The sequence below is a fragment of the Rhyacophila brunnea genome, unplaced genomic scaffold (genome assembly GCF_057557595.1).
Source record: "Rhyacophila brunnea isolate RB1 unplaced genomic scaffold, BYU_Rbru_1.0 scaffold_12, whole genome shotgun sequence".
Lineage (NCBI taxonomy): Eukaryota > Metazoa > Arthropoda > Insecta > Trichoptera > Rhyacophilidae > Rhyacophila > Rhyacophila brunnea.
Window position 1 is genome coordinate 63,205 of NW_028232774.1, and position 13,952 is coordinate 77,156.

Sequence of the window (13,952 nt, forward strand, 5' to 3'; positions counted from 1 at the left end):
ACTGATTCGTATCGTGTCACCAGCGGTACTGGTGGGGGGTATTGGAATGTGACCCTTTCTACCACTCCCACTACCCTCCCCTCACCCCCACGCACCATCTGGAACGTTGGGCCTATTGACCATAAGGTCTAGTTTGTAACCCCAAACTGTTTATTTGTAAGATCTTAAGTTTAAAATGGTATTTCTTCTCATTAAAGTTTGATTTTTACTAAAACGCGTGTTTTCGAATACATATATACTGTTTTCAACAGCAAATATCTCATAAACGGTCAGAGATATAAAAAAATGTTTTTTCTTTAAATCTTAGCAAATTTAATAAGCTTTAAAATTGTATATTACTATATTTTTGCAGAGACCGACCATTTTTGAGATATAAGCGAAAAACCAAAAAAAATCCCAAAAATTTGCGGTTTTTTGCCCGCCAAAGGTTGTGCCGAAGTCATCCAATTTGGCAAAATCGTTTTTTTCGTACTCATTATCAGTATATACAAGTATGGGGGAAAAAATGTTCTACCCCACCTTTTGCAACCAAAAAATACAGATTGACTGGACTAGATTAAATTTTGTAGTAAATTTAATATTTACTAAAACTGCTACAACTTTTATATTACATATATGATTAATTTAAATATTTTTTTCAAAACTTGTGTAGATATTAAACACTCCAATTTAAACTCATATTTTTAAATATGTAGGTAAATTTGAAGGATTATAAGAAATATCTAAAAATAAAATATAAAACATTCGGCAATCGGACATTGATACCGATTGTCCAAAATCACTTGGTCAAGAGTAGCATTAAATTAGCTCTGATTGTCTCCAATGGATTAAGTGAGTATTATGAAATTATATCTTAAACAAACAAAAATTGTGAAAAAAAAGTGTACAAAAATTGTCAGTGTCAATACCAATATATGGATAGATATTAGTGGCTGGGAAATACTGAAAACGATTAAATAGGGGTAGCATAATAAATGACGTGTTGCCCAAAACATCAAGAGGCATACTTTGCAGGCATGTTCTCCCTATCTCGGCTGGGTCCACCCTCTCGATCTGCATATACAGGTATGTGACACATCTTTGATGTTAATCAATGGCGAGGAAATGGACGTCGATGACTTTCATCTTATATGCCTCCCCATCAAAACAGTGAACAACTATTCATGAGGAAACAGACTATTCATTTAATGATGCTAAATGCGGCGTTAAAGACCTGGCAGAAAAAAAGAATGCCTCATATATGCTTTTTCGAAATATCAAATGGCGTATGGAGATAACCGCATTCACTTGGAATCATTACACTACTCAATTCTCAACAACTGCACATGGTGGCTTCACTGGTAGGCTCTACGAGCTTGGTCTCTTGGATATCCGGTCAACATGTCCATGTGGCGGAGTAAAACAGGATGCAAACTACATCCTCCAGGAATGTCCTAACATGTGTACGGAAAAGAAAGAGCTGCTCAAGTCAATTCAACCGCTGTTGGGCCCATCATACTATCCGGCCTGGTCGCCGTAAAATTTTATTGCATATGGAACATTTGCAGTGTCATACTGGCAACACATTTATATTGTTCAGCAGTTTTGTATTAGCTTTTGTTACTTTTTACAATTTTTAATTTTGCCTCTACATGCTTCTCTCTCCCATACTCTTAATTAAAATTCATGTAAATTTAGTTATAGCACATTTCAGTGCGTAGTGACCTCAGTCTTGGGTAACTGTTTCTGAGACATTCCCAGTCATGAAAAAATGATACTTTATACCAAATGTAGGGTTTCATGATACACCCGATTAAGACAGGATGTGGTTTGGTGAAGCCATTAACTTCAATGTCCATGCTACTTACATTACTTAAAATCTGTGGGAGTGAACGAATATGAAGATACCATGTGAATTATTTTATAGTAATAATATTGCAGTATTTTAATTTCAGGGCATTGTTCATCTGTTATGCTGGAATTGTTTTCTTTATTACATTGAGCATATATAGTGGTGTATTACTCTTTTCGGTCTACAAAGATGATGATCCCGTTGAAAAAAAGGTGACTTTATTAAATTATTTATTTTCTTACCTAATTGTAAATACATAAATGGTTACATGTAAATTGTACGTAAAACATTTCACCATTCACCAGTTTGCCGTGAGCTTTCTATCGGAAAGAGTGACTATACGATCTCCGATTTTATTAGATTCAATATGAACATTAATTCAATTTTCATAGCCGATGTTGGCAAAATTCGTGAATTCGAGAATAACAACCTAACCTATTAAATAATCCAGTATATCGGCTATTTTTTTTAAAAAATTGCTTCTGGCTTTCTGTAAACCGACAAGAACCGTGTTTTATTTAGACATGATTTTATCTCAGTACTATACGACCCAAAGAGGTTGGAGACGACCATATATTTCCAATAAAACATTTCGCAGTGAAGTGTGATACGGCGAACTGCATTTGTACAAATTTTCGGACACGTACCTACATAAATACCTCACTTTACGGCCAAAATACATTCCTGGTGACGTTACCCCAGTCCCGGTATGTCCACAAAGGCAATATCCCCTCAACCGGTCCTGCCCTTAGGCCGGATTGAGAACCTTCGCTTAAGCTAGCTCAGCCTTAAGTGGGAGGAGGTAGTCACCTAAAGTTCTGTTCGACACTATTAAACACACTGCAACAATATTATTTAATTTAATTGTTCAAAAGAATCGCCACCCAGTAATAGGTTGACGTCTGGATCGTTAATTATTTCGTTAACCTCCAATTTAAATTTATTTCGTAACTGTATACGCAAAATGTCAAAAACTGCTGACCATCTGTCACTTGCTTCTTATGTCAGATTGTTTTCCGTAGAAAACATCGCGGGATTATTTTTAGAAATAAAACTTCTCGATAACACAGTTTTAATTATTTATTAAATTATCTTTGATGAATAAATTTATTATAGTTAATGTTTATTAACAATTCAATATTTTATTTTACCTTTAAATAATTACTTAATTATTTTATAAACTTATTTAACTTAATTATTATATAAAAGAAAACTAATTATATAAAACGCGTTCCTCTATACCCTTTAGGAGGGATTTTCCCGAAATTTGACGTCACAGATGCAAATTTCCCCCACTCTAAATTTATGTTTTCTTTGAATAACTAAAGAACCGTCCATAGTTTTGATTAAAAAATTATGTCTACGCGTAAGGGTTTAAATACTTGACATTGAAATATGGATTTTGTTAACTTAAAATGCACAAAAGGGTCGGAAAAGGTCTTACATGACTTTTCGGGGCGTGTTCACACGCGAAACATGGACCAATGGGGCAGTTTTTATACCTCCTCCATGAGACCAAGAGCCAGACTCTTGGACCAATCACAGAAAAGCTGTTCATTTCCCGACTTTTCCGGAAAAGTATGAATATTTGATTAGATAAAAATAAGCGGCCTATAGATGTCTATAGGTAGAACAAGTTTCGTAACAATCGCAAAAGTCCCTCTGGTACTTTTAATACAGATTGGTTAAATATCTCCTGATTCATTTATCAGGATCGCGATTATGGAAAATGAAAATTTATCCGTTCAAAACGATGCGTATTGCTAATACGAATGACAAAATCAACCGTTCGGATATATTAGTGTAAACAGAATGAAGCAACATTTAATCCAGTCGTTTCTTTTATACTCGGTACTTCCGCGCCGATTCTAGTCAGCTGAGAGGTAGGTACGATCAAAATTTATTTAATTACATTTATGAGGTACTTTAAACTAGAGATATAACTTTAGATCCAAGTAAGATTCCTACGACAAGTATTGATTTATAAGGTTTGAAATTTACCTGTTTAGGGTAAGTTTTTACAATTTAAAAATGATCTGCCAGGCTTAATTGACAGATCTAAGAAATAATTTTTATTTGTAAATTAGCAAAATAATTGTGCCCTCGGACTAACATTGTTAGAATTTCTATTTTCGAAATTCCTTTATCTACCTTTTACAAAATTAAGTACTTAAACTCGTACGTACCTTATTATAATTGATAACATTAATTTATTATTTGCAATCAATACTTACAATGTACAATCATTAGATTTTAATTACGACGTTATCTGATATCATAATTTATTTATTTAAGATATTTTATAATAGTCAACGAGAAATACATCGCGATAAGATTTCAAATCCTTTCACGTAAATAAAATTTGATTTTATATAATTCAAAATTGGATTATTATGAATGGGCATTTGTTTACAATATTTAGCAAATGATATCACATAAGTCGTTTACATTTTATTAGTTATTTTTAACCTTAATTCTAGACATTTTAGTTACTTACATTTTATCTTACTCTCTTTCTTTTCACTCTGAGTGGCTATAAGTCACTCAGACTGTACTATGGGAGTCACTACATAATCATTATAGCTTTGTTCAGAGGTAGGCCACGTAATTTCATACAAAAATCGACATTTACGATCGGACTGAAAAGTTGTGACGTCACAAATTTATCGCAAAAAATGCCGGCTGAAGGCGTGCATTTTGTGGCCGTGTCACTGGACTGGCTGTAAAATGAACATCTATATTAGTAAGTAGGTACCTACACGTGCACGTTCTTGCTCGATGGTTTTACGCTGATTCCAACATATTTCAACGTGTGTACCATCTGGCTCTATAGTTTTTGTTCGACATCGAACAAATTGCGCTATCCGAAAAAGATTGAAGGTCTGTTTTTCTTGCGCGATGTAATTTGAGTGAGGACGCACCGGCAAGGCTAGTGTGGCCTCGCTCTCACTCGTGGTCGAAGTCGTGGCGGTCAACGGTGGCCTGATAGCGTCTTGTATCAAGTTGCTCGACTGTGTGGACGCAACGACGAGCATGCTTCCAAGTCAACATTCTCGATCGAGCAAAACCGTCGAGCAAGAACGTGCGTGGGTACTAGGCTTATTATTATAACGAATCAGCGCTTTTGACAAATTCTTCAAGGTTAACTGTCAGTCAAGCAGTTCTTGTTATGTGTTATTTGTAAAATATTATGATGCAGATGTTCATGACTTGCTAATATTTCCATCTTCAATTATTGTTTATTTATCAACAAAAGCCATTATAGCAAAAAACCGTATAACAAGAGTGACTGTATATAGTGAGGTATAAAAGTGTGACTTAAAAGTTTTTTTCGGTAGGTACCTATCTCAAAATGGCGGAATATGGAGATTGCCGGCTTTGAAACTAACAGCCTCATATTGTGTTTTATTTTAATTATTATAATGTCTTTCCACTAAGAATTAACAAATAACACCATAAAAGAATGGTTCATAACCAAAGATGTTGAAAATACCTTCTTCTATACTGATGGAACCTAAATGTATGAAATCGAAGCAAAAAAAGGACCACTAAGTCAAGCTAAAGGTGACTTTGTAATGCAAGTTCATTTGCAGAGAACTTCACACTACTGCTATGACATTTATTTGACAATTTACACGGCGTATAAATAGACAATCCGTCACGATGAGTAGATAAGTATAATAATACAACACTTCGGCATAATTATTTAGTTGAAAAATCATGTAAAATTTATGTAACACATGCACAACAGGCCCATATAAGAGAAATCTAAAAATTTCATTACCATTTGAAGGTATCCCTCGAAAAGGGGTCTATATGAAAAAATTAAATTTGACATTAGATTTGATTGAATTCTAGGTAATGGAAATATTATTTAGACAACTGAAACTACACTGAATTGTATACAAAACAGTTTTATTGAAAAAAGTAACATTTTAATACATGAAATTCTTAAAATAATGTCATTTCGGTAGAAAGAGGGTCTATATGCGAGAAATTTATTACAATCGTAAAAGGGTCTATATGAAATAAGGGTATAGTCATTGAACAATAATTTCATTCGATGGCTACAAGATTTTGGTAAAATACTCTGTATTTTGATGGTATGGATTGTGACACGTGCATGTTCTGCGAGATGTCTCATGGTTTTTTCAGTTGCTTGTCTAAGAGGAGAGCACAAACTTTAAGCCGGCTCTCACATCACAGCTCGCCTCGTGTGCCTGACCGCCATAAATCAAAACTTCCGAGAACGGACGGCCAGTGTTGCATGACACAATCTCGCACATCTATCTAGCATCTATCATCAGTCGCGCGTAGCCTTCAAAACGTATTGATATTTCATGCGGTGTCGGCGAGCCGGTATAGGAATGACCTATTCCTTGTGATTTCGACCCTCCGACTCCGAAAATGTCGATTACAACAGCCAGATGTTTTTTTCAGACTTAACAGTTACATTCGATCAATATGCGAAGCTCCATTTGGCAACATGTGATTTGTTGTTTCGTTAAATAACGATGACGTCACACTGACGTTTTCGACACGTTTTTAGGGGAGACGAGTTCTGATATGCGAGCCGGCTAAGGCATTGTGCCGGAAAAGTAGATCGTTTGTTAAAATTTGTTGTGTAATATTTTTCAAATAAGTAATATATTTTTTTCTTGATCAGTAATTTCTTGACATCCTTTCTTTACACAACCTTTTTTACTGCATATACTAAAATATGTCAATGCTTGACACATGTCATATTGCAGCAAGCATATAGACCCCTTTTCTACTTACTGTTTCTGAACGGTATTTTGCAGATTTTAGTACCCCAGCTTTATTTAAATACTCTTTACCATTATTTCTTTGACTTTTCTAATATTTTCTTTCCACTGTGCAATTTATGTGTCTTACGTTTACGCTGCTTATTCATCGTTTTAAGAGCTGCCGGTGACATTACTACCCAAATTTTCAAAGATGACTCGTTTTTTTCCCGGATGGTGGGAATTTTGTGGAATGAAGAAATATCAGTAGATTTCATAAAATATCAAACAATATCAGTAGACATGGCAACACTGAAACGCATATAGACCAGGTTCACTTAACTTGGCGGCAGTGTTGCCATATTTTTCTATGCTGATTATAGTACAAAGGCGTAAAAATTATAGTATTTCTGAAAAATATATAGTACAGGAACATTTTTCGTCTTGAATCCTTTAAAATTATAGTATTTTGGTATATTTGGCGTAAAATTATAGTATTTTACATTTTTCGCGAAATCAAAATTATAGTATTGTACTATAATTATAGTACGGTTGGCATCTCTGCTTGGCGGTATTAATTGTGTCAAATGTGTTGCTATAATGAAATATTTTTTTTCCAATATGTTGATTAATGCTATATAGACCCCTTTTTAAGGGATGTCTTCATTTAAGAGTGTTTCATGAAAGAACTGATTTTGCACGTACATCCACTGCAGTCTTCGTAATTTGTTGAATTTTTTTATGTCATTATGTAGGTTAACCTGATAATATAATGTATACTATTTATTTTTAGCTGGTTTCCCGGCCTGATCAAATATTCCCCTACTTTGTATTGGACAGATTGGGATATATCCCAACGCTACCAGGATTTTTTGTGACCAGTGTATTCAGTGCGGCATTAAGGTTTGCATTTTTTTTATAGGATATGTACTTACTGTCGAACAAGAACTTCTTGTCCACATGTTAAAACTGCAAACTAATAAGCCCCTCCTGTTTAGTTAATCGCACTTCCGTTTTCAAATGAGGAATGCCTCTAAATTTATAATTTCATTTTACGCTTCCGCGGTGTACAAATTTATAAATTTACGTAATTTGATGCTTTTTATAATAAAAATATATCTAAAACGATCAAGAAAAATATTAATGATATTATTAGTGAACTTTTTGTTTATTGCGAAGAAGAAAAGGAGTCATACCTAAAAAAAGAGTCGATACATTATTTAAACACCCGTTGCCGCCATGACAGGTATGTCATTGAGAAGTATTCTATATGCGACTACAGAGACTTCCGGTTATCGACGAAATCTTATCAGACAGTACTTACTTCACCCTGTCACGCCCCAGTGTTGGGGCACACAAGGATGCGCCACTTCCTTTGGTCCTTAACCACATCTTGCATGGTTGGCCACTACGACGGAATCTTTGAGATTGAGCATCTCTTCGATCTTCGGTGATTGAAGTAATCACCGAGGATCCAAGAGATGCTTAATGAGAGATGGCTGTTTTTTACAAAACTCTTACTACATATTGTATTTTCCACATGGATCCCTGCAGAAAGAAATCAAAGATTATTCAAACTAGTTTCTATTTGCGACCGGGCTTTCACAATATATAATGGCATTATTGATAGTGTTGACCTCTATGTCACTGATAACTATCTTAGAAATCGGGAGTATCAGTTGTTTGTTCTCCCATGCTAAAGAACTAACCTCCCATTCGTGATGCCAATTGGGAGGGCGATAACTCTGTTAACTATATCAACTAAATTTCTTCAGATGTTGATATATTTCACTTACGTGAGTTGAGATAGGTGGGTGTTGTTTTATATTTTTTTTTTAAATAGGGTTTACCTAGCTCATTTGGTGTACATACTTCCATGTATCTACTTTATAAGTTTTGTGTTTACTCTTTGTAGGTACTGTTTTTCTAATATCTATCTCTTTGTTTTTAAATATCATACTAACGTCTTGAATTTGTACTTTGTAATGTTCACTATATTATGTAAATAAAATAACTTATTAAATTCTCACATATCTCATTAGCATGCATTTTAGTTCTCTTTCAGCCGCCCTGAATAGTATATCGGGATTAATATACGAGGATTACATAAAAAAACCTGGAACCAGTGAACACAAAGCCAATTTGATAATGAAGTCGATAGTCGTTACAATTGGAATTTTCACTGTTATCACTATTCCTATAATTGAGAAAATGGGTACAGTTCTGGCTGTAAGTATCATTTTAATAAGTACGGTAAATTACCACATTCATTCGATAAGAATTCAAAAAAACAGACTTTCTTTACAAAAAATAATGAAGGATACCTAAAACCGCCAAATTCCTCAATGTCAGAAGTGACATGTCTGGAAAATCGCAGAATGCATCTTAGCATAGTGAAACTTATATATAACTATGTGGGCTTATTTATTATGTTTCAAAAATGCAACTTACCATAATTAGATACAAATAACAATTGAAATTATTATCAGCGTGAGAAAGTTGCATACTTTGGCCATATTTTCCACAATAAGAAGTACCATTTATTCCTTACTTCATTAACTCGAAGAAGAAGATTCTCTATGCTATGCAAGGTCCATAAGTGATCTGATACGACTGAGCAACCAGGAGAGAATAGGGGAGGTGTACTGCAGGTTGGTCGCCAACCTTTGATGGAAGACGACACCAAAAGAAGAAGATTTGTGGGAATTATTATGAAATAATAATTGTTTAAGTTTGGGTGCGTTCCTATTCTAAATAACAAATATACCCATTTATATAGAGCAGGGGAGGGCAAACTGCGGCCCGCCGGCTTTTTTTTTGCGGCCCGCCATCATTAATTGTACTCCTGATTACGAATAACTTTTTTTATATTTTTTTAAAAAATAATGACAATAGATTAAAATTTGAAGAATTTCTTGTTTCGTTAATGTATTATCTCAGTACGTCTTCCTTGCGTCTCGTCTCACACTATGTAACCACTATTTTCTATGTTGAACATCGTGACACATTTAAATACTTTTAACTCTGCGTTGCAAGGAAAAAAAATATATACCCACGATAGGGTGAAGAGTTTGAATGGATTTCAATTAAAACTCAAGTTGTTCCTTCGACAAATATCGAATAAGAACGTGGACCACTTTTCAACTTTGAAGTTGCTGAATATACCAGAATATAAATTTGAAGAATATGGTAAAATTATTAAAGCTCTGAATGACGATTTTTTACAAAGATTTGGTGACTTCCGAAAAATTGAGACAAGTTTAGCAACAGTACGCGATCCATTTTCAATAGATATTGATAGTGTACTGACAGAGCTACAGTGACACTGATTTAAGAGAATTGCATCGTCGTGAAGATATATCCAAATTTTACAATGCCCTTAATTCAGACAAATTCGAACAACTTAAAGATTATGCAAGAAAAATGTTCGTTGTTTTTGGATCAACCTATATATGTGAACAAACATTTTCGATCATGAACCTCAATAAAAATTCTTTACGATCAAATATCTCCGATGCCCATTTACAAGCAGTTTTGAAAATATCAACCACAAAATTAGCACCTGAATTTGAAAAAATGTAGGTACAACACTTTCATTCTTCTCATTAATTTTTTTGTAATGTTTATTTTTCGTGATAATAAATAGTGTATATAAATTCTAATGGATTCAAGCTCTGTACTATTCCATTTAAGTCGTTTTTTGCGACCCGGGTTTCGCCTTTCGTCATATAATGTCAAACCGGCATTTTATTGTAATAACACAGTTGGTAGATTATTAATAAATAATAAAGACTCCATAGAGATTAAAAATAAATCCGGTATTACAGCTTATTTACAGCCGGAGCTATAACTTGAGATTATTGGTCTGCAGTGACACTGATTTAAGAGAATTGCATCGTCGTGAAGATATATCCAAATTTTACAATGCCCTTAATTCAGACAAATGCGAACAACTTAAAGATTATGCAAGAAAAATGTTCGTTGTTTTTGGATCAACCTATATATGTGAACAAACATTTTCGATCATGAACCTCAATAAAAATTCTTTACGATCAAATATCTCCGATGCCCATTTACAAGCAGTTTTGAAAATACCAACCACAAAATTAACACCTGAATTTGAAAAAATGTACAACACTTTCATTCTTCTCATTAATTTTTTTGTAATGTTTATTTTTCGTGATAATAAATAGTGTATATAAATTCTAATGGATTCAAGCTCTGTACTATTCCATTTAAGTCGTTTTTTGCGACCCGGGTTTCGCCTTTCGTCATATAATGTCAAACCGGCATTTTATTGTAATAACACAGTTGGTAGATTATTAATAAATAATAAAGACTCCATAGAGATTAAAAATAAATCCGGTATTACAGCTTATTTACAGCCGGAGCTATAACTTGAGATTATTGGTCTGCAGTGACACTGATTTAAGAGAATTGCATCGTCGTGAAGATATATCCAAATTTTACAATGCCCTTAATACTTTGGACGCGGAAGACGCACACGGTGCGTAATGACCAGGCGGCCGATCGATGTAATTAACGTGGATTTTAAAGGGGGCAATTAAAATCTCATTATCTATTCAGCAGCGAAAGCGTTAATTCAGACAAATTCGAACAACTTAAAGATTATGCAAGAAAAATGTTCGTTGTTTTTGGATCAACCTATATATGTGAACAAACATTTTCGATCATGAACCTCAATAAAAATTCTTTACGATCAAATATCTCCGATGCCCATTTACAAGCAGTTTTGAAAATACCAACCACAAAATTAACACCTGAATTTGAAAAAATGTACAACACTTTCATTCTTCTCATTAATTTTTTTGTAATGTTTATTTTTCGTGATAATAAATAGTGTATATAAATTCTAATGGATTCAAGCTCTGTACTATTCCATTTAAATCGTTTTTTGCGACCCGGGTTTCGCCTTTCGTCAAAATAATGTCAAACCGGCATTTTATTGTAATAACACAGTTGGTAGATTATTAATAAATAATAAAGACTCCATAGAGATTATAAATAAATCCGGTATTTACAAATTAGACTGTAACAACTGTCCTAAATTTTACATTGGGAAAACTACGAGGAGCCTAAATATTAGAATTTCAGAACATTTAGCAGCCCAAAGATTGGAGAAGGATACTTCAACGTTTGCTAACCACTTATTAAATGAAAAACACACGTTTGACATTGAAAAGGGTGCAAAACTACTTCACAGTCATACGGGTGATTATAAATTATTCTACCAAGAAATATTAGAAATAAATAGAGCACAGTTGCAGAGCTTACCTATATTGAACAATCAACTCAGCTTTCCTAGTAGCCCTTTGTTATATCCTATAATATGATGTTTTACATATGAGACTATATTATGGTCAATTGTATTGACACACAATTTATATATGTTTGTATGAGATTATATATATTTGTATGAGAGTCTAGGGATGAGGATTTAGGTATGCATAATTGTATAATATATATATATATTATATTAGGTGAGTTATATATTATATTATATTAAGCGAGTTTATATATATAATTTTGTTTTTGTTAAAAAATAATGTTATAAAAGTAGGTACCTTGTAAGTAGTATTATTATAGACATCTCATTAGTTAACTTGATTAATTATTTTTCTTAGAATTGACGATTTACACCTCTTGAGTGTAGTATTTTTTATTGTTATAAAGAATTTTGACCTATTATTAGGTTTGACGATTTATTATAATAATATGCTGTCCAGTGTATTGTTATTAATAAGATAGGGTTTTTACTAATTGGGTTTTTTACTGACACTTCAGCTATTCATAATTTGTTTATTGTATTTTTTGTTGTAATTTCTAACTAAATAGGTAGGTAATGGAGTTTTTACCTACTTTATTGTATTGTTTTACTATATAAGGTAGAGTTAAGGGTGTTCGTTGTCAGTGTGTGTTTGCATTTGGTGAGTGTACACGACGCCTGAAGATGCCGAAAGGCGAAACCCGGGTCGCAAAAAACGACTTAAATGGAATAGTACAGAGCTTGAATCCATTAGAATTTAAATTCAAATTCCATCAAGTACCTTCGGTCGAAAGTATTAATATTATAATAGTGTATATTATCTAAAAATGGTATTTTACTTGCGGCCCGCCGCTCATTTTGAATTCTTGAATTTGGCCCTCCATCCAAAAAGTTTGCCCGCCCCTGATATAGAGGCTTTAGATATTGACAGCCGTGCTCTGTTCAGGGGAATCAAAGCATTCTGCGTCAACACTACATCAATACACAAGCATTAAGTACAGTTTATTGCAGCGCTCGAAATGGAAAAGTTTACGAAACCGGAGCGCTCAACAAATTTTCAGAAGATATTTACATAGTCATCAAATCGTATGAGTATTTTATAAAAATAAGTGTGTCAGATTTTCTATTATATGGCCTATCTAGCTCAGACGGTCAATATATTTTTTCCACGAGACGGAGCGATAATTTTACAAATTTCACGAGCCGGAACGGCGCTCCGGTGCGTTCTGTTCCATTATGAGCCCTGAGTTGATATTAATATGGATTATATTTTTACTAGGAATGGTTGTCAGATATTTCCCGATCCCATTGTGTCCCATCTACTGACAAACACATCTATCGGTTTTTAGAATTTGTAAACCTCCATGAGTCATATAAAAAATTGTAATACATATTTGGATTCTTTCCTTGAAATTTACCACCCTTAAACAGTACATGACCTTACCTGGGTGCCATTAATTCCCATGTTCAATCCAATCCAGACTATATGGACACCTGTGGTGCATTAGTTAGAATTATCAATTATTTCAGCTTTTAATTTTAGATGAGTTACAAACTGAGCAGCGTATTGGGTGCCCCCATATTGTCAATTTTCATGATGGGTACATTGGTGCCGTGGGCCAATACTAAAGGTGCAATAGTTGGAGGAGTAGTCGGAGCTGTCGTGTTAATTTGGATAATGATTGGCAGCATAATAACAGCTGATGATAAAAGGTAAATTGGCAGTACAAATCAAAGTAATTATTGTAATCAGAATATTATTTTTAAGTAATCAGAACCAGTGGCGCACCCAGGATTTGATATTGGGGGGGCCAAGGAAGAGAATGTAAAATAGTCCCATATGCTCTTTTTTTTCTTCACAGCCTAATTTCTCATTTATCGCCCTTTTGTCTATTGCACTCGGTGTACCTACACCATGGTCCCTACATCCTGAAACGGGCCCTCAGGCTAGGATATTTGGCGGGGCCCCTAACTACTGCTAAGATTAAAGGCAGTGTAAAACACTACATTAAAGTTTTTCAAATTGTGTTTTAGTTAAAATTAAGGGTACTTATACAGTGAATTATTTGCGATTTTTAATACATCTACT

At 33.9% G+C, this 13,952-nt stretch overlaps 1 protein-coding gene across 1 annotated transcript in view; it reads left to right on the forward strand.

Annotated features, from left to right (window-relative positions):
• Nucleotides 1-13,952, forward strand: part of LOC147077599 (sodium-coupled monocarboxylate transporter 2-like) — a 38,414-nt gene that overhangs the window by 15,688 nt on the left and 8,774 nt on the right. The window contains exons 7-10 of the mRNA XM_085960581.1: nucleotides 1,935-2,043; nucleotides 7,370-7,479; nucleotides 8,631-8,805; nucleotides 13,407-13,576. Coding sequence (XP_085816707.1) covers nucleotides 1,935-2,043; nucleotides 7,370-7,479; nucleotides 8,631-8,805; nucleotides 13,407-13,576 — 564 coding nt within the window. The remainder of the gene's footprint in view (nucleotides 1-1,934; nucleotides 2,044-7,369; nucleotides 7,480-8,630; nucleotides 8,806-13,406; nucleotides 13,577-13,952) is intronic.